The 558-nt window shown below is 71.1% G+C and overlaps 1 protein-coding gene across 1 annotated transcript in view; it reads right to left on the reverse strand.

Annotated features, from left to right (window-relative positions):
* EMH_0062640 (GTP-binding protein, putative) overlaps positions 1-558 on the reverse strand; it is a gene marked incomplete at both ends in the record, with an annotated part of 5,650 nt that overhangs the window by 4,920 nt on the left and 172 nt on the right. Inside the window, one exon of the mRNA XM_013498057.1 lies at positions 1-557. Coding sequence (XP_013353511.1) covers positions 1-557 — 557 coding nt within the window. The remainder of the gene's footprint in view (position 558) is intronic.

Raw genomic sequence — 558 nt, forward strand, 5'->3', positions numbered from 1 at the left:
CCCCATCTATACTTTGTGTTGCTGCTGTCTTTATATTATTATCCTTATTATTATCTCTCTCTAACCAGGTTCTATCTGGGGGCCCATGGGCCCCCACTGTACCGGGGGCCCCTCCGGGGCCCCCCCCCTGGGGGCCCCCCCTCTGGGGGCCCCCCTGGTTCCCCCCTGTGGCCGCCCCAGGGGGGCGCCCCCCGGGGGCCCCCCAGGGTGCCCCCCAGGGTGCCCCCCCGGGGGCCCCCTGGGTACTGTGCCCCCAGGGGGGCCCCCCGGGGGGGCCCCCCTGGGGGCCCCCAGGGGGGCCCCCAGGGTACTGAAAGCGCAGGACCACGGGGCCCCCGTTGCCCCCGCAGCCCCCCGCGGGCTCCCCGGGGCCCCACATGAAGTGGCGAGTGGGGCGGATGAAGTCGACGGCGCCGGGGCCCCCTTTGCCCCCCTGTACTCGCAGCAAACGTCTGTCATAGAAAGGCTTGCTGCTGCTGCTGCTGCTGCTGCTGCTGCTGTTGCTGCTGCTGCTGCTGATGGTGGTGGTGGTGGTGGTGGTGGTGGGAGAAGGGGGAA

The sequence above is a fragment of the Eimeria mitis genome, genomic scaffold (genome assembly GCF_000499745.2).
Source record: "Eimeria mitis Houghton genomic scaffold, Emh_scaff3147, whole genome shotgun sequence".
Lineage (NCBI taxonomy): Eukaryota > Apicomplexa > Conoidasida > Eucoccidiorida > Eimeriidae > Eimeria > Eimeria mitis.